The sequence below is a fragment of the Trichosurus vulpecula genome, chromosome 7 (assembly GCF_011100635.1).
Source record: "Trichosurus vulpecula isolate mTriVul1 chromosome 7, mTriVul1.pri, whole genome shotgun sequence".
NCBI classification, from domain to species: Eukaryota; Metazoa; Chordata; class Mammalia; order Diprotodontia; family Phalangeridae; genus Trichosurus; species Trichosurus vulpecula.
Window position 1 is genome coordinate 237,790,667 of NC_050579.1, and position 23,236 is coordinate 237,813,902.

A 23,236-nucleotide genomic window follows, 5' to 3' on the forward strand; every position below is an offset into this window, starting at 1 on the left:
CGGTGCTGGGCCTGGAGTCAAGATGGCTCATCTTCCTGAGTTCAAATCTGGCCTCAGATACTTACTAGCTGTGTGACCCTGGGTAAATCACTTAACCCTGGTTGCCTCAGTTTCCTTATCTGTAAAATGCGCTAGAGAAGGAAATGGCAAACTACACCTGTATCTCTGCTGAGAAAACCGCAGATGAGGTAATGAAGAGTCAGACGTGACTAAAATGACTGAATAGTAACAACAAGCTTAAGAATTTACTAGCCTTTTTGCACTATTTCTGTTATTGCTGTATTATCATCCTCATAATCGTAATTAGTAAGATATATTTTAATTAATGAACCACTGTAAGGATAAAGTATGAATTTAGGATTTAATTCGACAAACATCGATTAAACATGGAACAGGCATTGTTCTGGGCACCGGTGATGCTCTCCCACACACACACACACACACACACACACACACACACACACTTATGCCAGCATTTTACAGGGGCTATAGGGACAGCCTGGGTTCAAATGATGCCTTTGAGATACACCATGTGACCATGGGTAAGTCACTAATGTTTCAGTGCTCCCCAGGCAATTTCTTACACCCGGAGACACACAGACCAAAAGAAACGGCCCATGCTCTCAAGAAGTTTTGTCTTCCGTGACTACACAAGCAAATAAATACAAAATAATGGAGAATAATTTGAAGGGGAAAGGAGCATTAAAAGGGAGACGGTGGTGAGGAAAGGGTTCTCACATAGGAGGGTGAAGAGCATGAAGAAATGGTCATCGATTCATAGATTTAGAGATGGGAAGGACGTGGCAGTCTTGTAGTCAAACCTCTTCATTTTATAGTCATGGAAGCTGAGACTCAGCTAGTTTGCCGGATTTGTTGCCCTTGTCGTTGAGTCTTTTCCATCGAGTCTGACTCTCCATGACCCCATTTGGGGTTTTCTTGGCAAAGATTCTGGGGTGGTTTGCCATTTCCTTTTCCAGCTCATTTTACAGATGAGGAAACTGAGGCAACCAGGGTTATCCAATTTTACCCAATTTACACAGGTAGTGAGTAGCAGTCTGGATTTGAACCCAAGTCCTCTGACTCTAACTCTAGCACTATACCTAACTAGTTAATCTATTAACAAAGGCCCACTCCGTATATGTCCCTAAATTTAGCCCTACATTAAGAATAATTTCCACAATGAGCTCAAGAACTCAAGAACCAGGCAGTGAGGTGACCCCATGATAAAGTGCTGGGCCTCAAGTCAGGAAGAGCTGAGTTCAAATCTGACCTCAGATACTAACAAATGTATGATTCTAGGCAAGTCACTTAACCACTCTCCATCTCAATTTCCGTATCTATAAAATAGGAATAATAAAAGCCCAATAATAATAATAGGGAAAACAGGGTTTTTGTGAGCATGAAATGAGATAATATTTCTAAGGTACTTAGCTGTGTGCCCAGCACACAGTAGGCACTTAATAAATGCTTGTTCCTTCTCCTTCCCAAAACAGGTATAATTGATATCATATTACTTGCTTCCTCAATGGGTAGGGGAGAGGTGGGAGAGAATTTTTAGCTCAAAAATTTAAAAGATAAATGTCAAAAATTTTTTTAATATAATTGAAAAATGTTTAATGAAGTAAATAAAAATATAAAAAATGGGATGAGTTTCAAAGGACAGTTCCAGAATGGCCAAAGTGAAAAGTTGAAAAGGATCTGGGGTTGTTTAAATTGGAGAAGTCGTAGATTAGGGTCTGACTTCCTACGAGCCTTCCCTTTTGTAAAGGGTTCTTGTGCCAGCCACAGTGACCTACTATGGGGCATCACCAGAACAAAAAGATAGTTAGATAAAGCATCAGGGGAGGGAAGAATCCTGGCTCTGGAGATAACAGGCCTGAGTTCGAATCTCAGCTATGTCACCGTCAGCCTGAGTGACCTTGATTGAGTCCCTCCCTTCTGTAAAACAGGAGAGAGGTTGGATTTTAAAGCTTTAAAATCTGTGGCTCTGATTTTAGGGGAGCAAGGAGGTGGAACCTCCCCCAAACATTAACCACTGAGTGCACCACCCAGGAAGGTTTCAGTCTCTGGCTTCTCTTTTTTTTTCTTCTTCTTCTTCCTTGCTGGTATTACACGAACATCCGCATTAAGTCCAACCTATGGCTCAATGTATAGTAATAACCTGTTATAAAATAACCATAAAAAACTTAGCTGTTCTCAGCCTAATTCAGTGTGCCGTATAAACTACGACCAGGACTAATAACTTTAGTCAGCATTTATGTCGCTCTTTCTATTAGCACAATGGGGTTTACAACCATTTATGAGTTTCTGGAAAGCCTAATAGGAAACACACATTCCCCTTCTCCCCCTCTCTCCACCCCGCCTTGGCTGCCCAGGAGCAGAATTCAAAATCGGGTGCTTTGCTTGAACACGGCCAGTAGGGGTCGCCGCCACCCCACTGCTGAAGCATGAGCTGGGCACTCTAATAAGGAACACGTTGAAGCCCAGTGGGAAGGCTTGGCTTTCCCCCCTCCTTTACTGGCTCCATTCATCGCTGCTCGCTCTTGGCTCAGTCTTTTTGCTCTCTGCTCTTTTTGCTTGCTGGCTTGCTTAATTTCTCCCTGCTCTTTCTTTCTTTCTTTTTTATCCTATTGATAAATAAACAATTTGGGGGCTACAGTCTGTATAAACAAAGAGAAACTTACATTCAATTCCCAAAGTGATAATCTTTTCTTTCAAATATAGCTTTTAGGAGATTGAGAAAATTATTTCATCCTGTAGCTGTGTATATTATTTTTTATTTCCCTTCAATCTTAATGTGTGTATACCCACATGCATCTATATATTTATACATGTAAACATATTATATATGTATATATTTTAATATACATCCATATATCCATTAGATTGTAAACTCTTTGAGGGCAGAGATTGTCTTTGGATCCTTTTTGTATTCCCAATGTCTGACATAGGAGGAACTTAATAAATTTTATACATATGCACACATACATACACACACATATATGCGTATTACATATACATATATAATATTTGTTGCATGAAAGGGAAGCTACAACAATTCTAAATACTGTAATTCACCTTTTTAGTTTGACATGTTAGCCCCAACCTGCTTTAAAACAGACAAATAATTTCCCAAAGCTGTTGCCTTTTATTATTCTTTTGGTTTAAATATAATGGCTCTGGATACCTGGATTTAGAACTTGAGGTTATTCAATCTTAATACCTCATTTTCTAGATGAAGAATCTGAGGTCTGGCAAGAAGAAATGATTTGGCTAGAATAATAGGATTCTAAATTGAGACATGTCAGTGACCTTTGAGGCCATCGCTTTCAACTACCTCATTTGGCAGATGGTGATCACATAGGAGGTATGGGATGAAGGCAGGATTTTTTTTACCCAGGTCTTCTGACTCAAATCCTATACTGTTACCACTATGTCATTCTGATTCAGAGCTAGGATCCAATACCCAGTGCCCTGACTCCAAATTCACTGCTCTTTCTACTGCTAAGATGATCATATTGATTTGTATAGATTATCTGTCAAGAAATATGGTCCCTTTAATTCAGTGTTGATCAAGAAGCATTTATTAAATGCCTACTGTATGTCTAACACTGAGCTAGGCCCTGGGGAAACAAATATAAAATTGAGACCATCCCTGTTCTCAGAAACTTATTCAAATGGATTTCATGAGGGATTGGAGAAAAGGAGATAAAAAGAGCCTGGCAGAAATATGGCTATCTGTGGCTATCTCTTTCTGAAGACAAGGTTCCTGAACCCACAGAAATCCAGAGAAAGTTTCCCTATCCTCTGTCTTCCCCATCCCTTGTTGCCACTCTCCAAGGAGGAAAGAGAAGCCTGTGGATACATACCTCCTTGACCTATAGTCCAAACTAACAGATTTCACACCTATAATCCTGTCTACTGAGCACTGAGTAGTTTCATAGATCTTAGAGATGGAAGTCCTATGAAACCTAGAGGTCATCTAGATTAACCTGCCCAAATTTTCATGCAGAAATCCTTCCTAAAACTCCCCAAATTAAAAACCAGCACCACCATCAACAAGCTTATATCGGTGTGCACCATAAACTTTTCTCTGACTTAACCTACATGGTTGAATGAGAGGATTTGGTTAAGTTGCCAGTTCCATTTTGTTTTCTGGTAATGATGTACCTTTTCTTTCCTCCTGTCTTTCTTCCTGTCATGAAGATCTAGAAACAGAGACCCCGAAGTACCCTCAGAAATGGAATCCTCTGAGCTTTTCACAGCCAGTCTCAATTTGACAGCATTGCTCTCTCTGGCTGTAAACCCGAGTCCAATTTTCTCTGTTGTTGTAGAAGGATCTTCTAGAACAGCTGACCAAGAAAATTGGGCCCAGCCATGCAGCCTGAGAGAAATGATGATGCCAAACCCTAAGAAATTATTCCAGCCAGGCTTGGATCATGGAAGTGTTGGAAAATGAATGAAAGATTTATCCTGTGAGCTATCCAGCCTGCTCCTTGGACCAGAAAGGTCCTGGGATGTTCAGATAAGTTTGAGTTGAGTCACTGACCTTTTACCTCCAACATATCTCTCTCACTCTTTCTCTTCTCTCTCTACTTCTCTTTCTCTGACCTCCTCTCTTTTTCCTTTTCTCTGTCCTCTTTCACTTCCTCTCACCCCCTCTTTCCCTCTCAGGGTCTAATGATAGAAACCAGGTTCATTCTGAACTCCACTGCCATCTCAGATACAGATATTAGTAACATACTACCTTAGCCATAAACCTGAAATAGGCAATTGCTCAAAAGGTGTGAGAGAAGTTCTTATTCTTTCTCACCCCATCCCCAGACTTCAGCCTTACCTGATAACTACAATTCTATCTCCCAGTCTCTACTGAGCTCCTTACTACTTGGTAGTCCATACAGTGTCCCAAAAATCTCAGTGCCATCTTAAGTTATTAAAACTTAAAATAGCACTGAGACTTTTGGAATACCTTGTTTAATACTCCACATCAAAACAGGTATTGTTAGTTCCAATTCACTCTGAAAGAAGGGAATGAGGGAAGATTTTTCTCAAGTAGAGCTTGAGGGAGTGGTATTGAGTGAGGAATGCAAATGTGTACAGTGAGTAGTGGAATGGTTAACTTGGTGCCAGGGGAGACAATTTTGTAATTTTTGCCTAGGTCAGGGGTGGGGAATCTGTGGCCTTGAGGCTGCAGCTTCTTTACCCTTGGTCCTTCCTATTGTATTCGGCAAAGATTTTTAAAGGATATTACCAGGGAAATGTATAACCAGGGGAAAAATGGGCACATAGCAAGTGTGAGGGATCACCAATGGACAGACCCATGTGCTAAATTGTTATGTACATAATGAGCAGAGAACATAAGGACAGCAAAGCAAGGATAGGCCCCAGTAAAGTGGGTGCATTCCCCCTTCCCCCCATAGTAGATTTATGGGAAGATACATATAAGAATCCCATGGGATAGGCTGGCATGGATGGGTTGCCCATACTGATCAGATCCATTGGGGTGCTAATATTTGTTTTTCCTGTCAAAAATTAATAAGGTGTGGCAACACCTTCACTTTCTTTAAAAAAAAAGGTAGATATTGATGATGCCCTGGGAATAACAACCTTAGCAGTTTCTGATTCAAGTCTTTTAAAAAAGATCAAATTGGTCTCTAAAAACAATAATAGCTAACCTTCATTATCTCTTTCAAGTTTTCAAAATTCTACAGTCCGGGGGGTCTTAACATGGGGTCCATAAACTTAAAAATTTTCTTATAATTATATTTCAGTCTTTTGTAATCTCATGTGTTTCATGTATTTAAAAGCATCATCTTAAGAAGGGATCCATAGATTTCACCAGACTGCCAAAAGGGTCCATGAGGAAAAAAAAAGCCAAAACATTAAGATTTCTTGTTTTACACAGATAATTTTATTTTGTGAGATAGATGATGTTGCTATCCTCAGTTTACATATGAAGAAACAATGCCTTGTTCATTCAGCTATATCCACCCACCTAGTAGGTATCATAGGTGGGATCCAGACTCAAAGTGAGATTCAAAGTCTTCCTGATTTCAGACCTGCTCGGCCCCATTGCCTCTGTGCAAAATTTCCGTCTGTCTCCTGTTTCATTTCTTGCTATTTTTGCACATTCCAGCTGAGTCTACAAGATCACAAACAGCAGATGCGAAGTGAAAAATTCAGTCAACTATATTTGGTTGCATTCAATCCCAAGTATGTGCATTTCTCATGTGACATTGCCCCCAACAATGTTGTTTCATCATAATGTTATAAATATATTATAACCAAACCCTACCACAAAGTCCCTCGATCATATTTTTGTAGCATTTTAAATATGGAACAGAGAGGGTAAACAGTTGCTCACGGTCATGCAGACAGTCAGTTTTAGAAGTGGAATTTGAACCTAGGACTTCCTATTACAAAATCAGCATTCTACCCACTAGACTAGACAGCTGCCTGTCTAAATTAGCATATTCAAGTTTAATAGACACCAACCTAGTGTTCTGCTTGTAAATGTTTTAACAACTGGCTTGCCAAATATATACCCAACTCACTTTTAAGTTTAATCTGCATTGCATTATTAACATTTTTCCCATCACTTTCTTAAGTCTAGACAATCAACAAAACAATAAACCTGGCTTTGCTTTTGTAGTTTGCTGATTTTCGAGGTGTAAATGTTCATGCTAAAAATTTAACCATCAGCTTTTCCAAACTAGCCAGCTCCATTACTATAGCCAGCAGTTTCCTCTTTACTTCTTACTTGTGTATATTTATGTGTCAGAGAATGGCTGTTCATGAAAATGAAGATTGTAGGATAGAAAGATACAAAAATATGGATAATCGGAGCTTCGTGGGTTTTAAAGGTCACATTCCCAAGTAAGTTTTGACTGGGTGTTGGGAATAAGGTACTTTGAGAGTGGATTGCTAGACAGTGCCACTTTCTGCAGTTAATGACCATATGGAAAGAAAGAAAAGGAGGGAAGAAGGAGAGAAAAGGAGAGAATATAGAAAAAAAAAGAAAGGAAGGAAATTCTGAGCTATGCTTGAAAGAGTGTGTTGGAGGCTGTGTTTTAAAACTTGGCTTCCCAGTCTCCATTCAGACTCTGTGCCCTGGTAAGAGTATATTATTTTCTTAGCTCAAATTGCTGTTTCCAAGTCATCATTTCTCTACGATGAGAAAACAATATTGGGTCTTATGTAATATCAACCTCAATGAATCTGGAAGTGATCAGGGAATGGGTGGGTTTTTCCCCTTCGCTTTAAAAAAAAAGAAGGGGGAATAAATTTGAGATTGTTTGCATATGGCTAAGAATATTTATGAACTATTCCCCTTGTTTCCTCATTACATATTTCACCCAGCGTGTTTGTGTGTGGTACAGGATAAATCTTTACGGGGTGAGGGGACGGAGTAGTTAGAGAAACAGGTATTAGTCAATAACCGAAGCTATTGGTGAATCACAGTTCTCTGGATACCCTAGAAACCCCCCCACCCCTCCCCGCTTTAACTTCCCATGCCAAGACAATTACCCAGCCTGCCGCTCAAGGGAAGCCATTGGGGTTGGGGGGAGGTTTCAGATCGCGAAGGCAGAAAAAGTCTAAGCCGCCTTGTTTGGACATTTTCAAAGCCTTCTTGCCACTCTGGTTTCGATCATACGGCCCTCCTATTTGCTGAAATGGAAAGTACAGCATACACTGCTGTTGTCAGGACCTAGGCTGAAATAGGTAGTGGAATTCTTAGGCTGCCAGATTGGGACAGAGCTAATGGTCTGAGATGGGAGGTAGGAGAAAAAACAAATCTCTTGGCAAGGGCTTTCTAAATGCAGACAGCACTCCTTAGATAAGCTTATTGGTTTTCCAGGGTGTGGAGACCAAGGACTTTGTTTGCGTTTCATGGTGCCTCTCCGCATACCCTCTCCCTCTTCTTACTTGAGGCAGAGTCCAAAGAACAGGGAAGTGAATGGGACTGACAGAAGACAAACAGACAGGAGCAGAATTTTGTGCTATTGATTCCCCCTTCATTGTTGTGACTTCAGACCAGACCATAGCTTTTAAGTCTATTGTATACCTTGGGTACAAGGGGAGGGAGGGAGAGAGAGAGAGAGAGAGAGAGAGAGAGAGAGAGAGAGAGAGAGAGAGAGAGAGAGAGGGAAGGAAGGAAGGAAGGAAGGAAGGAAGGAAGGAAGGAAGGAAGGAAGGAAGGAGAAGGACAGATACCTTCTTCCACAGAAGTAGGTAAATGGGGATGAGAAAATTAACTGGACTGGTCAATTCCAAAATTTCTTCAATCTATTTGTCCCAGGAGCCCGAAATCATAGTACTGTATGGTCCTACCCACCAAAGATAACTTCATTCCATATGACGATGTCTTTCACACCAGTTAAGAAATAAGATTACTAAATGGTATCCCTTCAAAACCTGTGAGCTCCGTGAGGGGACAGCGTATCTCCCCTACAGAGGGGAGATACACATGCTTATACAAGAAGCATAAAATACTTCCCTGCCATCCCCAATGCCTGCCCTGGAAGAGCTTCTATTTATGCGTTTGTGTCTTTAGTTCCAAAATAGGGGCCAGCACACAGCAGGCATTTAATAAGTGTTTGTTCATTGATCATTCCACTTTTGTATGTGTATACTCAGCATCCAGCACATGGTGAGTGATCAATGAATTTTGGATGGTTGATGATCTCAGAGGACTATTGTTAAAATAATATTTGACATTTCTTTGGCCTTTCTTCCAAGGCCTCCTTGGTGCTCTTCTGAAAAAGATATTGATTTCATAAAGTATGGCTCTCTCTGGCATGTGGTACTGGAACTGTGTCTCAGAACTATGAAATGACTTGCTGATGCCAAGGCGCAAAGTGGACCATGGAGTGAGAACCTGGATCTCATGACTTTTCAGTACATGGCCTCTTGTTTTTTTCACAAAAAAAGGTGTATTGGAAAAAGCACTGGATTTGGAAGCAAGGAACCCAGGTTTGAAACTTGCTTTTGTCATTTGCTACCTTTGTGACATTGGGCAAGCCACTTAAACTATCTGGGCCTCAGTTTCCTCATCTGGAAGATAAGTGGTTGGACCAGATGACCTCTGAGCTCCCTTATACCTCTAAAATATAGTTCTGTGATCTGGATCTTGGTTTTTTTTTTAAGATGTCTGGACAGAGAACTGGTCAGGAATGATGCACAGTCAAATGGCTTATATCAACCATAGTATTCTCCACAATTGACAAATGTCAATTAGCTCTCCCTTATCCTCCCTTTTCCTATTCCCCATGACTAAAAGGGCCAGAGGGACAAAAAAACAGTCATGAGTGTTTCGGGGAGAAAATACAATAAAGCTGCATTAATCCACACTTCTTCTAAGGCCCTCAAGGCTTACAAACCCTTGGAAGTCTAGACTCTGTGACTGAGGGGAATGCAGACATTTCTTCCCATCCCTGTACTCTCCTTCCCCTTATGCTAGAAACACAAAGCAGATGATGAAGCAGAAAGGATGAATGATGCACAAGGGAGGGGGAAGTATTGGGAAACAGCTTCCAACCTTCAGCCAGTTTTTGAACATTCCAGCCGGAATTCAATTGATTTATCCCTGGTTGGTGTCATTCCACTGTTTCCAACAAAAGGGCTCTGAAAAGAAGACAAAATATGTATAGGTGTTGAGTGGCCAACAAAAGGGGAGGGGAGACAGGAGGGGAAAAGCTGGTCCAAAACCAAAGCTGTCCCTTCTGCTCCTATTAGAATTAAGGCCAGGTTTGAATCACATTAGCTTGTGTGTTCATGCTCTAAGCAAACCCCAGTAAAACTGGGCAATTGGGGGTGGTGTCGACACCATGGCTTAATTAGCCAATAACCAGAGTAGCTCTTTGCTCTGGTTTTGCCAATTTTCTGGCTGAACACAGGCAGAAGATAGGCATGCCTTGCCCGATGTCATTAACTGGTTCCATAAAAATACAACGTTAGGTAAATTAATATTACATGGGCCAGTTAGTCCCATAGTCAGATCAACCAGTTTCTGTCTAGATCATTCCAGTGGGGTTCCATGATTCTTTGTCAAGGTTTTCTCTTAATGATTTGAGAGGCAGCAGGGTACAATAGAGTCAGGAAGACCTAGGTTCAAGTCCTACCTCAGAAACTTATTCATTGTGTGACTGTGAGCAAGTTACCTAAAATCTCTGTGCCTCAGTTTCTTCATCTGTACAATGAGAGGGAGGTGGACTTGATGATTTTATAAGAAGACAACTGTATTTATGCGTTTAAAAAAGAGGGAGAATGGTATAGTGTAAAGAACACAAATATGGATTTCCTCATCTGTAAAATGGAAATGATAATACCTGTACTACCTACCTCTTGGTGCTGTTGTAAAGAAATCAACCAGCAAGCATTTATTAAACGCCTTCTGTGTGCCAGCCACTGTGCTGTATAATCAGAAGTAAAGAATGAAATAATCCCTACTCCCATGGAGCAAAAAACCACAGACTAAACCAGAAAGTGTAATATAAACACAAGGAATCATCATACCACATCCAATGCAGTGCTTAGGACTGGGGAAGTGCTTAATAATGTTTGTCAAGTTGAATTGAAAATATTTATCACTAATATATCACCCTGGAGACATTAAGTATTCGGTGTTGTATCTATCACTGAATTTCTTATTTGAAACATCTCATGGCAATGTAGGATCAAACAATCCCCTTATTTTCCAAATGAGGAAATGGAGGCTCAAAGAGAACCAGTGACTTTTTCAGGGTCACATAGGTAGTAAGTGAGAGAGGAGAAATTTGAACCCAGGTCATTTGACTTCAGAGTCAGGTTTTCTCCTGGTACTACACAGCAGGCTAGTCTCTTGGGGTTGCCCATTTGAATGCCTTGTGTTTTGTTTCCAGAAGCCAGGATGAATCCTCCGATAGAAACCTTTTAGGGAAAGTCTTCAAAAGAACATTTGCTACTTGCTTCATATTAGAAGTTCAATCTGAGTCCAGGAATGGATGTTCCTGTAGCTTCATCTACAGCATATTTAGCATATGAAATACAGGAAAATGTCATCTGCTTTAGGGTTTTCAGGATGCAATGTCCAGATCCCATGATCTTCTCAACCACCTTTAATCTGTTGAGGCTTTTGGTCTCCTCCAACCCGCTATTTTATCAGTAGGGAAACTGCAAGGGTGAAAACTCTCTCCACCTAAGGAGCCCTAAAACTTATGGACTTGGGGAGTTCTTTGGGATACTCTCCAAGGCCAACCCTTAAATGTACCTCTAAACACTATTGTTTTTCAATTAAAAAAGTATTGGGGTAATCTGTAAAGCAACATATACATGCATATATATGTATGTAATATTCAAGGTGCCTTGTTTACTATGTATTTTTGTTGGGAAAAGGAAAAATATGATTATTATTAATACATTATTAATTTTTTTCACATTTTGGAGTGAAAGGGGTTTGGCTGTTGTTATCATGTCCATTTTTTAAGGTAGGAAGCGTGAGAGGGAAGTAATCTGTCTGGCTCATGTTACATTTTAAAAGTTCTTTGTGGCTATGCATGTGTGTATGTGTATATAAATATATCTATATATATATATATATATATGTGTGTGTGTGTGTATGTGTTGAGTTGGGACCAAATGTTCTAATTGAAATCTGTGACCTGTGGCAGACTCTACAATTCCCAGTCAGTTTTCAGCGGTACTTTCAAGGTCTGTCATCAGTTACACAGAGATTTTAACTAACTTGCTCAGAGTAATACAGTGAATAAATGTCTGAGGCAGGATTTGAACGTAGGTGTTCCTGACTCCGAGTCTAATGTTCTATGCACTACTTTGTGCTGCTTACTTCTCCTCTGCCGAAGTTGTTTCATAATACTACAGAATCATAACCACCCGTCATTTTATAGGTGAGAAACTTTCTCCTTCCCCCTCCCTCTCCCTCTCCCTCTCCCTCTCCCTCTCCCTCTCCCTCTCCCTCTCCCTCTCCCTCTCCCTCTCCCTCTCCCTCTCCCTCTCCCTCTCCCTCTCCCTCTCCCTCTCCCTCTCCCTCTCCCTCTCCCTCTCCCTCTCCCTCTCCCTCTCCCTCTCCCTCTCCCTCTCCCTCTCCCTCTCCCTCTCTCTCTCTCTCTCTCTCTCTCTTTCTATCTCCAGTGACCTGGCACATAGAAAGGGCTTAATAAATAGTTGCTGAATTAATTAATCAGTAATCATTGCCAAAGAAGTTAACAAAAGCCTTGAAATTTTTAAATTGAATTTGGTCTTGCCTCCTAGCTCTTGAAAGGGGCTTGACAAAGGCTTTGAAGAAACTAGATGACTACCTGAACACACCCCTGCCTGAGGAGATAGATGCAGATACTTGTGGAGATGATGAGAAGATCTCCAGGCGCAAGTTTCTGGATGGGGAGGAGCTGACCCTTGCTGACTGCAATCTGCTACCCAAACTCCATGTGGTCAAGGTAAGGCAGAAAGCCTCCTGATGCTTGTTAGATGCCTTCCAAGAGCCAGTAGTACCAGTGGTATCCAAGGCTCTCATTTTTCTTTGAGTGGGTTTTACTCCTCATCCATGTTATGCTTTCCCTCAAAGGTCTATTTTTCTTCCTATATCAGATCCTTCTTATCACTTCTAGGTCTTTCTGATGCAGGCTTTGTAAGTAGACTATGCCTCACTGTTTTATTTTTTTTAATTTAATTTAATTTAATTATTTAATATTTTTAGTTCAGCATTGATTTCCACAAGATTTTGAATTACAAATTATCTCCCCATTTCTACCCTCCCCCCACTCCAAGATGGCATACATTCTGATTGCCCAGTTCCCCAGTCAGCCTTCCCTTCTGTCACCCCACTCCCCCCACATCCCCTTTTCCCTTACTTTCTTGTAGGGCAAGATAGATTTCTATGCCCCATTGCCTGTATATCTTATTTCCTAGTTGCATGCAAAACAACTTTTTTTTTGAGCATCTACTTTTAAAACTTTGAGTTTCAAATTCTCTCCCCTCTTCCCTCCCTACCCACCCTCCCTGAGAAGGCAAGCAGTTTGACATAGGCCACTTGTGTATCCTTATGTAAAACCCTTCCACAATACTCATGTTGTGAAAGACTAACTATATTTTGCTCCCTCCTATCCAGTCCCCCTTTATTCAGTTTTCTCCCTTGACCCTGTCCCTTTTCGAAAGTGTTTGCTTTTGATTAACTCCTCCCCCTATCTGCCTTCCCTTCTATTGTCCCCCCTTTTTATCCACTTCCTCCTTCTTTCCTGTGGGGTAAGATACCCAATTGAGTGTGTATGTTGTTCCCTCCTCAAGTCAAATGCAATGACAGCAAAGCTCACTCATTCCCCTTCACCTGCCCCCTCTTCCCTTCGAACCAACTGCTTTTTCTTGCCACTTTTATGTGAGATAATTTACCCCATTCTATCTGTCCCTTTCTCCCTCTCTCGATATATTCCTCCCTCATCCCTTAATTTGATTTTATTTTTTTAGATCTCATCCCTTCATATTCAACTCACCCTGTGCCCTCTCTCTATACACACACACACACACATATCTATATCTATCATCTATCTATATATATCTATATATGTATATATAGATATAGATATATTCCCTTCAGCTACCCTAATACTGAGGTGTCATGAATTACACACATCATCTTTCCATGTAGGAATGTAAACAAAACAGTTCAAATTATGATTTTTCTTTCTTGTTTACCTTTTCATGCTTCTCTTGATTCTTGTGTTTGAAAGTCAAATCTTCTATTCAGCTCTGGTCTTTTCACTGAGAAAGCTTGAAAGTCCTCTATTTTATTGAAAATCCAAAAAAAGATTCCAAAGTCTGAGTCTGAATCTGAGACTGTTTTTGCTGCCTGTTCATGTTCCCAGCCAACTACTTGACCTTTGAGCTTTTTGTCGGATACGAATGCTTGTAGAGTAGAGAGTACTTTGTCCCAAGCTTGACGGGCTGTGCTGCTGTTTTCAGAGCTATTTCTACACAGCAAGCTCTGCCACACCAGTGTTCCTCCTCCCCCAAGAACCACCAACTAGGATTGTGACCCAGATCCAGGCAGGGCAAAGCAGGCTTTGCACTCCTGCTCTAATCCGCCACTTAATTCCTCCCACCAGGTAGGCCTGGGGCCAGAAACAACTGAAGCTGTAGCTCTGGAAGTAGCCTCAAAGCTACACCACCTCCACTGCCTCCAGGGTGGTGGCCAACTGTGAAGTCCTTTCACTCTGTCCCAGTGGCTTTTCCCACTAACCTTCTCTGTTGTCTTTCTTGTGGGTTGAGAAGTCTGGTAACTGCCACAGCTCAATGATTCAGGGCCCTATGGCCTGTTCCGCCTGGCTCCTGGTCTGGCTGGTCCTGGTGTGGCTCATGCTGGGCTCTGCTCTGTTCCCAGCTTTGTGCGATAGACCCTTCCCAGCGACCATCTAGGCTGTCCTGGGCTGGAGCCCTGCTTCTCTCTGCTATTTCATGGGTTCTGCAGCTCTAGAATTTGTTCAGAGACATTTTTATATGTGTTTGGAGGGTAATCATACAATTAGCATAATTAATAATTAAATATATTTTATATAATTATAATTAATAATAATATTTTGATAATAATAGCTAATACTTTATATAGGCTCGAAGGTTTGCAAAGCTGTTTTTAGATATTGTCTCATTTGGTCCTCACAGCAAGCCATCCCCATTTTACAAATAAAGAAACTGAGACAGAGGCTAGAGTCACACTGCTAATGAGTACCTGAGACACAAGTTGAACTCCAGTCTTCCTGATTCCAAGTCCAGCTTATGGAGAGATGTATTAGACAATACAATCAGATTCAAAACTGGTTGGATAGCTGGAGTTAAAGAGTAGTTGTTAAACAGGGTCAATGTCAATATAGAAAGAGGTCCCCAGTAGAATCCCCCAGGGATCCATTTAATATTTTTCTCAATGACATAGATAAAGGCATTGGTGATAAGCTCATCATATTTGCCGATGATATCAAGCTGGGAGAGACAGTTCAGCCTCTGGTTGACAGAGTCAGGATCCAAAAGGATTTTCTAGCCCAGACCAGAGCAACAAGCTGACTCTAATAAGATGAAATTTAATAGGGACAAATTAAAATCTTGTATTTGGTACCCAAATACAACTTCACAAATGTAAGATGGGGGAGTTGTGGTTAAGCAGCAGTCTGTCTGAAAACATAACAGCTTTTATATCTTATGACTCCCTTCCACCCTACAGTGAATAAATGAATGAATGAAAAAAATGCAAGTTCTTTCAATGAACCAGACACTGTGTTAAGCACGGGATGCAAATACAAAAAGCAAGCAACCTTGGCCCTTCTCTAATAGGAGAAGATAACACACTTGAATAATAATAAGAAGAAATAATGATAGCTGGCACTTATATAGCTCTTTAAGGTTTGCAAGGGACTTTACTTATATTAGCTCATTTGATCTTCACAACAACTCTGAGAGGTAAATGCTATTACAGATAGGAAAACTGAGGCAGAGTTTCAGTGACTTGTCCCGGGTCACACAGCTAGTGAGTGTTTGAGGCTGGATTTGAACTCAGGTGTTCCAGCACTTTATCCAGTCTCCTATGGCTCTATTCACCATTTGTGACTACCCAAACCATAGTATTCCTCCTGGCCACCACTCCCCTGTGTGTTGTTTTCCTCATGGTGCTCCTATACAGGGGAATAGTGGGCAGGTCAGGGAGGACGTTTTGGACCAGACATTCATAGGAATGGTGCATGTCATCATCGGGCAGTTTGTTCTTTCTAGGAAAGAGAATGTTGATTTGATTACTGTACTGAGAAGTAGAAAGACTATGTGTGTGGTGGGGAGAGGAAGGGGTCTCAGGGGGAGGAAGATGGAGGAGTTTCTAGGTCTGGAGAGATGTGGCAAACTCTCATCAGTTAGAAGTCCAGAACAGGACCTGGAGTGTCAGGTCAGAGGCCAAGGCTAGCACATAGGAACATCATTGATAAACATTTATTCAGTGCCTGCTGTGTGCCTACTACGTGCCACTATTTCTAAGCTTCTTGTAGCTGTTCGTGGCCTATTTTTACTGGAGTATGAGGCCAGATCTGTGCATGGTCCCTCAACTGAATTGGGATAAAGTCTAGCTGAAATCCATAACCTATAGTCAGCATTCATTAGGACTTTCAAAGTCTGTGATCAGTCAGTCAACAAGCATCTTTTAATGTCTTCCTTTGTGCCAAGTACTGTGCTAAGTCTGAGAATACAAAGGAAAAAACATAGTCCCTCAAAATAACTCATATTCCAATGGGGGAAATGTCATGAAAACAACTATCTACTTTCTCATCACAGCTAATATTTACATAGCACCTACTATGTGCCGGGCACTGCGCCAAGCGCTTTATTATTATCATCTCATTTCATCCTCACAACAACCCAAGAGGTACATGCTATTGTATCCCCATTTTGCAGATGAGAAAACTGAGGTGAACAGAGGTTAAGTAACTTGCCCAGGGTCACACAGCTAGTAAGTGTCTAAGGCTGGATTTGAACTCTCAGGTCTTCCTGATGGTAATCTCAGAAGGAAGGCGATAGTTTCTAGCCAGAAACTATGAGTGAACCAGATGTGCCAATGTGGGCTGGAAAAAACCTGTACAACTTGCTGACTTGAGTCAGAATGATGGTTTGGGGTTGATCCAATGGTCATCTGTAGGTCTGGCCAGAATATATTTCTTTACGGTCATCAATGGACTACATGCCTTTCGATATCTTTCCTAAGCTTACTTTATCTTTTTTTTTGTCCTGAGGGATACTTGGTCCCATTAGCAATGCCAGGATTCTAGTCCAATTCGCTTAGCCAGGGTGAGTTGATAGGAAAAGGACAGGACTGAGAATCAGGTCATCTGGGTTCTTGCCCAGGTTCTCCCACTAACTAGCTTTATGACTTGAGGTAAGCCACATAACTACTTTGGTCCTCAGTTTCCCTATCTGTAAATTTAGGAAATTAGATTCATTCATTCATCTAACCTCCTCACTTTACAACTGAGGGATCATTTATTGAATACCTGCCACGGGCAAGGTGGTGTGTTCGGTTCCAGCCCTCGGAGTCTATTGTAGGACTTCCTTCTTGGGGAAGGCTCAATTAGTCACTCTCTCACACAGAAATGAGGGATCAGATACAGGATGACCACTGGTGGGGTAAAGAGGCCAGGCGGCATATTGTATCTCCTTAGATTTCTGCTGATCCCACTTATCAGATCCCAGAGACCTGGCAAACTTCTGCAAGTCAGGAAAGATTGGAAGCAGGAGCCAAGTCATGCCTCCAGTTTGGCTTCTGGAGCCAAGCCTTAATCTGGGCTGTGGGAGCTAACTGTTTTCATATGAAAAAGCAAATTCAGAACATGAGGCAGGACGTCTCTGTGCACGTCAGAAAGTCATGTGCGTACATTCTCCCTCCCTTGGCTTCCTCTCAAGTTCATCCTCATACATGGAAGCTGAATGGACCTGGCTCAGGCTCTCGGCAAAAACCTGGTTTGAACTTTCATTGTCCGAAACACTTGTAGCTCACCCCTGCGGGAGTCCATTCAACAGACAAGGAAACAAATCAGCCACATCAGTGTAGTTCTTTGGGAACTCATGTTGGCCTCCAGGAGAGCTGCAAGGAAGGCAACTTTCTCTAGTATTAGAGGATCTGGGTTGAAATCCTACCACTGCCACTACCAGTGTGACCTTGGGTAAGTCACCTCCTGTCCTCTATATAAAATGAGAGGATTGGACTAGATGTGTCCTAAGGTGATTGTTGTGATCAATTAAACAGAGGGATTGGATGCTTTCCTCCTTGTTGTTGTCATTCAGTCATTTTCAGCCGTGTCTAACTCCTCATGATGCCATCTGGGGTTTTCTTGGCAAAGATACTGAAATGGTTTGCCATTTCCTTCTCTAGCTCATTTTACAGATGAGGAAACTGAGGCAAACAGGTTGAAGTGACTTGTGCAGGGTCACTCTGCTAGTAAGTGTCTGAGGTCAAATTTGAACTCATGAGGATGAGACTTCTTAACTCCAGGCCTGGCACTCTCTCTACTGTGCCACCTAGGTGCCCAGGACGCTCACCTAGCAGCATGTTTTACAATGGTCAACTTGTATGTCACCATTCTCTGACATCCTATATATCCTTTTTACTTTGGAGAAAGTTCTTTTAGAGCTTTCCTGGTAACTTTCCACTTTTCATCAGCAGCTTTACTTGGTTTTGACTTCTTGGAACATCATGGCCCATCCAGTATAAGCTGATCACCTGATACTCAATGTCTTCTCAGCTCCTCAGTGGCTTCTCCCATCTGCTTGGAGAGCTGGAGAATGGAACAATAAACTGCTCCATATACCTACCTTCATAGAAGGCTCAGAACTTTGCTGGTAACTCCATTTTCCATCAGCAGCTATGCTTCCTTTCAAACATCGTGCCCCTTGATGGTTCCCCACCTTCCTCTCCTTTTCAGCTTCATTTTTCTGTGTTGTCTTTCCCCATTAGATTGTAAGTTCCTCAAGGCAAGAACTGTCTTTCTTTCTTTTGTTTGCTTTTTAAAATTTGTATCCCCAGAACTTAGCACAGTGTCTGACACACAGCAAGCACTCATTAAATGTTTGTTGAATTACTGAATTGAATGGTTCTAATTATTAGGAAGCCTAAATTTTTCTCCTGGCAGCTTCCACCTCTTTGTAGTTCTGCCCTCTAAGGTCTAAGAGGAACAAGTCTAATTCTTTAAAATGCTTGAAAATAGCCATGACATCCTAGGATCTCCTAAGGTCTTCATTCTTCAGGATAGTTGCTTCAGCAGATTCTGCCATGGCATAATCTTGAAGCACATCTCCATCTTACAGAATCAGACTCTAGAGCCAGAAGGGAGCTCAGGAACCAAAAAGTTTGACTCTCTCATTTTACATATGAGTCTTGGGGACATTAAGTGAATTGGCCAAGGTCATAGACATAGTATCAGAGGTAGGATTTGAACCTAGGCTCCTCTCCTCTGGAACCATTGTTCTTCCTACTACAATATGTTGCCTCCCATAGCTCACCTTTCACTGGATACTTTCTTCGTGATAGTTGGGTTTTTTGTGTTTTGTTTTGTTTTTGGCTACCCAATCCTTCTCCCTCCCACCCTTCCCTGGAAAAAGAAGACAAACAAAGCTGCCGTAGCAAATATGCATAGTTGTGCAAAACAAATTCCCACATTGGCTATGTCTAAAAATATATGTTCTCTGGACGCTCTCTAGCCTAACATCCTCACTAAAATGTGGTCCTTAGAACCAAGTGCAGCACTCCAGATGTGGTCTAAGCAGGGCCAGAAGACAGAGATGACTTTCTTCCTTCTAGACACAATGCCTCCCATTTCAGCCTGATTCAGGCTTCTGTTTTCCCTGGTTGCCATATCACACTGTTAACTCATATTAAGTTTGAATTTTACTCAAAACTCTTAAATCTTTTCCAGTGGGTCTACTATCTAGCCACACCTCTCCAGTCTTATGAAGTTGATTTTGTGAATCCAAGTTGTAAACTTTTAAATTAATTACCAGTTAAATTCCACCCCCTTAGATTCAACCCATTTTTCTAATCCAGGGGTCCACAACCTAGCCCCAAAGGCCAAATCAAGCCTGCCCACCTGTTTTTGTATGGCCTTTAAGCTGAGAATATTTTCTCTTTTTAAATATTTTTAAAATTCAATGAAACTTGATATAAAAATGTAAAAAACTTTCTTTTTTCTGGTCTATATGGAAACAGGTAGTGGACTGCAGCCCACAGGGTGTTGTTTGCTGACCTCTTTCTTTATCTGTTGAGCTTCTCTTGGTTCCAGACTCAGTCTTCTAGTATGCCAGCTGTCTGACTCCTCTAGCTCTTTGTTATATGGCAAGCCAATGTAACAGACATTTAGACCTAAAACTTTCAGTCTCTTAATGATTCCAGGGCCCCTAGGGTTCTTTGTAATTCTTTAAAGCTTCATGTTTTACCCTCAAAGAATGCCTGAAGGAAGAGATCTGCTATTGCACATTGGATTAACACTGATGAAAAGTAATGCTATGTCCTTTGCAGCCTCAAAATACACTTGCAATATGGAGACCCACGAGGACATTGCAACCAACCTGCAATGGAGCCACACACACACACACACACACACACACACATATTTACTTATTTTGTTAAATATTTCCCAATTACATGTAAATTGTTTTGATGTTTTTAAAATTTTAAGTTCCAGACTATCTCCCTCACTCTCCTTCCCCACCCATTGTGAAGTCAAGCAATACCATAGCAATTATACCTATGAACTCATGTAAAATATATTTCCATATTAGCCATGTTACAAAAGAAAACACAAACAAGAAAAATAAAGTTTTAAAAAGTACGCTTTGGTCTGCACTCAGAGTTCATCAGTTCTCTCTCTCTGGATGTAGATGGCATTTTTCATCATGGATCCTTTGGAATCGTCTTGGATCATTGTATTGCTGAGAATAGCTAAGCCATTCACAGTTGATTATAGCGCAATATCGCTATTGCGGCGTACAATGTTCTCCTGGTTCTGCTCACTTCCCTTTGCATCAGTTCATACAAGTCTTGCCATGTGTTTCTGAAACCGCACCGAGCCCCGCCCCTCCCCCCCCCCCATCATTTCCCACAGTACAACTCATTCAGGCATTTGCCAGTTGATGGACATCCTTTCAATTTCCATTTCTTCACCACCACAAAAAGAGCCGCTTTTAAAAAATTGTACATATAGGTCCTTTCCCAGTTTTAAAAAAATTTCTCTGGGAGACAGATCTAATAGTAGTATTGCTGGGTCACAGTTTTATAGCCCTTTGGGTGTAGTTCTGAATTGTTCTAGAGAGCAGTTGTCAAAGCAACATTATTTTTTTAAATCATTTTTAAAGAACAATTTGTTTGTTGTAGACCTTTTTTTTTCCATCAACACTGGTGATTGCCTCCTTCCTATCTTTGATCAGAATGGCCACGCTAGGACCATACCACTGTTTGCCTTAAATAACCCCTTCTTATCCAGTGACATAAGATTTTATGACAGACACTGGAGAGATTAGCAGCCGATACTCGTGACCTAGGAAAAGTGAGGCAGGCCTGGCTTTGCCACCAACTCGCTGGGTGGCTTTTGCCAAATCGACGTTCTCCTCTTCAATTTCCATCTCTGTAAAACTAGTGGTAGCAAAGCATCATTCGAATGTTAGGCGTTATTGAGTCCCTACCACGTGCAAAACGCTTAGGGGAAATTAGACAAAGTAACACAACGACAGGTTCTTTGGGGGTAAGCATTTTATTAATTTCAAACTGCTCTGAACTTGTCTATCTAACCTTGAGCAAAGCACTTCCTCTTTGGGGGCCTCAGTTTTCTCACTGCTAAAATAAGTGGGGGGAAAGTTCCACTAGATGTTCTCCTAAGAGCCCTTCCAAGTGCTGGCATTCTAGGATTCCAGGACTTTGTTATGAAGTTAGACCTGCCTTGTCTGCTGGTAGTACACAAAGGGCCAACGACGACAAATATAAGTTTCTTTGTCTCACAGAAAATACTATGTGGACACAACCAAATCAGAATGTTCTTTCATTGGAGTAGTTTTTATGTTGTCTGCCAGAAAGAGGAATGGTGAGCAGCCAGAGAGGGCTAGGTGTTTGCCTAGCAGCTCCTGGACACCGTGCTTTGTCCCTTTCATTTCAATGATTTCCAGGAAGAGTGATACATACTGTACACTGGCCGTCTACTTTGCTGTCTCATTCTGGCCACAGTAACTTTGATCTAGACTCATTCCTTTCATGTTTAGTGGAAAGGTGAGAAAACACATCCCTTTCCCCTTAGTCTTTTATACTCCTCAACCTTACTGATTTTTCCTTCGGAGTTCTTTATTTTAGGTTAAACATGATGCTGCCTCATTAATTCAGTCTTCCACTTTTTTAAAATTACTGCATCGTTTCGGACATTCTCTGTATCTCTTAAAGTTTCATTTTTAAACTACATCTATGAATGAAAGCCTGGCACTGGACTTGGATGCAGGAAGATCTGAGTTCAAATCCTGTCTCAGGCATTTACTATTTTGTCATCTTTCACAAGTCACTTCTTCTCTGGATTCCTTAGTTTCCTGATCTGTAAAATGAGGAGGTGGGAATCAAGGGTTTCTGTGGTCCCTTTTAACTTGAGATCGATGACTCTACAGCCTGACATTTCAATGATGTTGGGAGCTCCCAGGAAGTAACTCCCTGTACCAGGGAAGCTCAGCCCCTTCTCTGCAACTTGGATTCTTGGAAGTCATCTGGGGTAGGTAGAGGGAGGTTGAGCAACTTGTTTGGAGTGACACCACCAATATGTGTCAGAGGCAAAACTTGAACCTACATCTTCCTGACTCCAGGGACTTCTATCAAGCCACTGTCCCAAACTGCTTGTCATCTCTCCAGTTAAGTGATGATCTGGGTTGTCTGGCAATTCTGCAAATGGTCATTCTCTTTTCACCCAACATACTGACAAGTGCCTGGTGGTAATATCTATTTAAAAAACAAATAAATAGAAAGTCTCATGCAGATACCCTTGGCGCTACTTTAAGAGAAACACAAGGGCAAGGAGGAGACTGAGGGAATGGTCAGATAGATAGGAAGATAATCATGAGAGAGTAGTGTCACAAATACCTAGAGAAAAGACAGTAAGTGTCGAGGACAAGAGGGTGATCAGCAGTGTCAAAGGCTGCACAGAGATCAATGTAATGTAAAAGAGACCTGTTCCTTGTGGCTCTAGGGTACATTTCATGCATTCTACCTTTGTGCACTCTGGATTTATAGTCTTAAAATTCTAACCACCCACCCCTATTTTGTTTCCTCAATTCAGCATTCCACCTCCTTGCCTTTGCGCAGGCTGTCTCTCCTATCTGGAATTCACTCCCTCCTCACCTCCATCCACCTCTTGAAATCTTAGCTTTCCTCAAGGTTCAATTCAGGCACAACCTTTTCTTATCACCATTGTTATTAATGCTCCTTCCTCAAAGTAGCTTGCATTTTCTCCTAACTTGTGTCTGCTAAATAGGATGCAGTCTTCTTTAGGGCAGGGACTATTTTCATTTTGTTCCTGAATTCCCAGTGGCTAGCAAAGTGCCCAGCATGGTCCACTGGAGAGAGCACTGGATTTTTGGAGTCAAAGGACATAGGGCAGAATCTTGTTTTCTGCCACTTAACATGTGACCTTTGGCAAGTCACATAATTTCCCTGGTCTTAAATTCTTCATCTGTAAAATGAGGGAAGTGGACCAGATGATCT

General features: G+C 41.4%; 1 protein-coding gene across 1 annotated transcript in view; it reads left to right on the plus strand.

Annotated features, from left to right (window-relative positions):
* The window catches only part of CLIC5 (chloride intracellular channel 5), a 133,101-nt gene that overhangs the window by 104,170 nt on the left and 5,695 nt on the right, over positions 1-23,236 (plus strand). Inside the window, exon 5 of the mRNA XM_036767504.1 lies at positions 12,250-12,434. Within this exon, the coding sequence (XP_036623399.1) occupies positions 12,250-12,434 (185 nt within the window). The remainder of the gene's footprint in view (positions 1-12,249; positions 12,435-23,236) is intronic.